This window comes from Salvelinus sp. IW2-2015, unplaced genomic scaffold (genome assembly GCF_002910315.2).
Source record: "Salvelinus sp. IW2-2015 unplaced genomic scaffold, ASM291031v2 Un_scaffold3306, whole genome shotgun sequence".
NCBI lineage: Eukaryota > Metazoa > Chordata > Actinopteri > Salmoniformes > Salmonidae > Salvelinus > Salvelinus sp. IW2-2015.
Window position 1 is genome coordinate 58444 of NW_019944590.1, and position 1470 is coordinate 59913.

General features: G+C 43.0%; 1 protein-coding gene across 1 annotated transcript in view; it reads left to right on the forward strand.

Moving 5' to 3' along the window:
* The window catches only part of LOC112075634 (phospholipase B1, membrane-associated-like), a 26570-nt gene that overhangs the window by 20479 nt on the left and 4621 nt on the right, over nt 1-1470 (forward strand). Inside the window, exon 8 of the mRNA XM_070440989.1 lies at nt 1239-1319. Within this exon, the coding sequence (XP_070297090.1) occupies nt 1287-1319 (33 nt within the window). The 5' untranslated portion in view covers nt 1239-1286. The remainder of the gene's footprint in view (nt 1-1238; nt 1320-1470) is intronic.

A 1470-nucleotide genomic window follows, 5' to 3' on the forward strand; every position in this document is an offset into this window, starting at 1 on the left:
GTGATGGACTGGCGGGGCATCGTGTCGGCAATAAAGCGTCCAGGCCAATTGGCAAAAGCGGTATTGGTTCCCAAAAATACTGGTGTACTTCTTCGGCTAGCCGGGAGATGGGCCTAGCTCGAGGCTAGCTCAAGGCTAACTGGTGCTTGCTTCGGGACGRAGACGTTAGCCAGGAGTAGCCAATCGGATTGCAGCTAGCTAGCTGCGATGATCCGGTGTAAAGGTYCAGWGMTTGCGGTASGAATCCGGAGATGTGGTAGAGAAAAAGCAGTCYAATATGTCTGGGTTGATATCGCGCTGTGCAGACTGGCAGGTATTGGCCGAGCTGAGGCTGGCTGGTGTCCGAATTAACGGTGAAGACTGCTAGCAGTGGCTAACTGACTGACTAGTAGCTAGTTAGCTGGCTAGCTTCTGAAGGGGGTTCTGGTTCTAAGGTATAAAAATAGCAGATCCGTACCACATTGGGTGAGCCGGGTTGCAGGAGAGTGTATTCAGTCCTTAGATGGAAAGTGAGATTAAAATACAGTATATACGAAATATATACAAAAAATGAGGAAAATGATATTTACTCGGACAGGACAAGACAAAACACACGTCTGACTGCTACGCCATCTTGGACTTGTAGCTGTAATTGCTGCCAAAGGTGGCTCTGCAAAGTATTGACTTTGGGGGAGTGAATAGCTATGCACGCTCAAGTTTTCWGTTTTTTTTGTCTTATTTCTTGTTTGTATCTTCAAAGTGGTAGGCATGTTGTGTAAATCATATGATACAAACCCCCCAAAAATCTATTTTAATTCCAGATTGTAAGGCAACAAAATAGGAAWTATTCCAAGGRGGGTGAAGACTTTCGCAAGCCACTGTATGTAAATGTGATATTTCCATTTTTTATTTGGAAATTAGCWAAATTTMAAAACCTGTTTTGGCTTTGTCATTATGGGTTATTGTGTGTAGATTGATGAGGGGGGAAACTATTTAATACATTTTAAGGCTGTAACCAAATGTGTAAAAAGTCAAGGGGTCTGAATAGTTTCCCAAGGCTCTGTATGCACATCTGGCACAAAAGTGTTTCGTTATCGGAGAAACACGGGACATGTGGAGGGCCGTTACAAGGCTGGACACTTCCAGAAACTGTACGTTTTCAGACTTGTGCACTGGAGTGTTCGAGCTGTAAGTGTGCCTTTCCATGCAGAGATTAACTACAAAATGCATTTATATTACATAATATGACTATATTTCAGGGTCTGAACTACAAAGAAGATTGGAAGCTGGTGACAGTGCTTATTGGAATGAATGACATCTGTGATTATTGTAAAAACAAAGTAAGGCAACATTTATTTTTTCATAGATTGTTGGATATAAAGTCACTCATACCCATTAGATAGTCACTCCTACACATTAGATACAGTCACCCCTGCCCAGTAGATGCAGTCATGCCTGCCCAGTAGATGCAGTCACTCCTGCCCAGTAGAT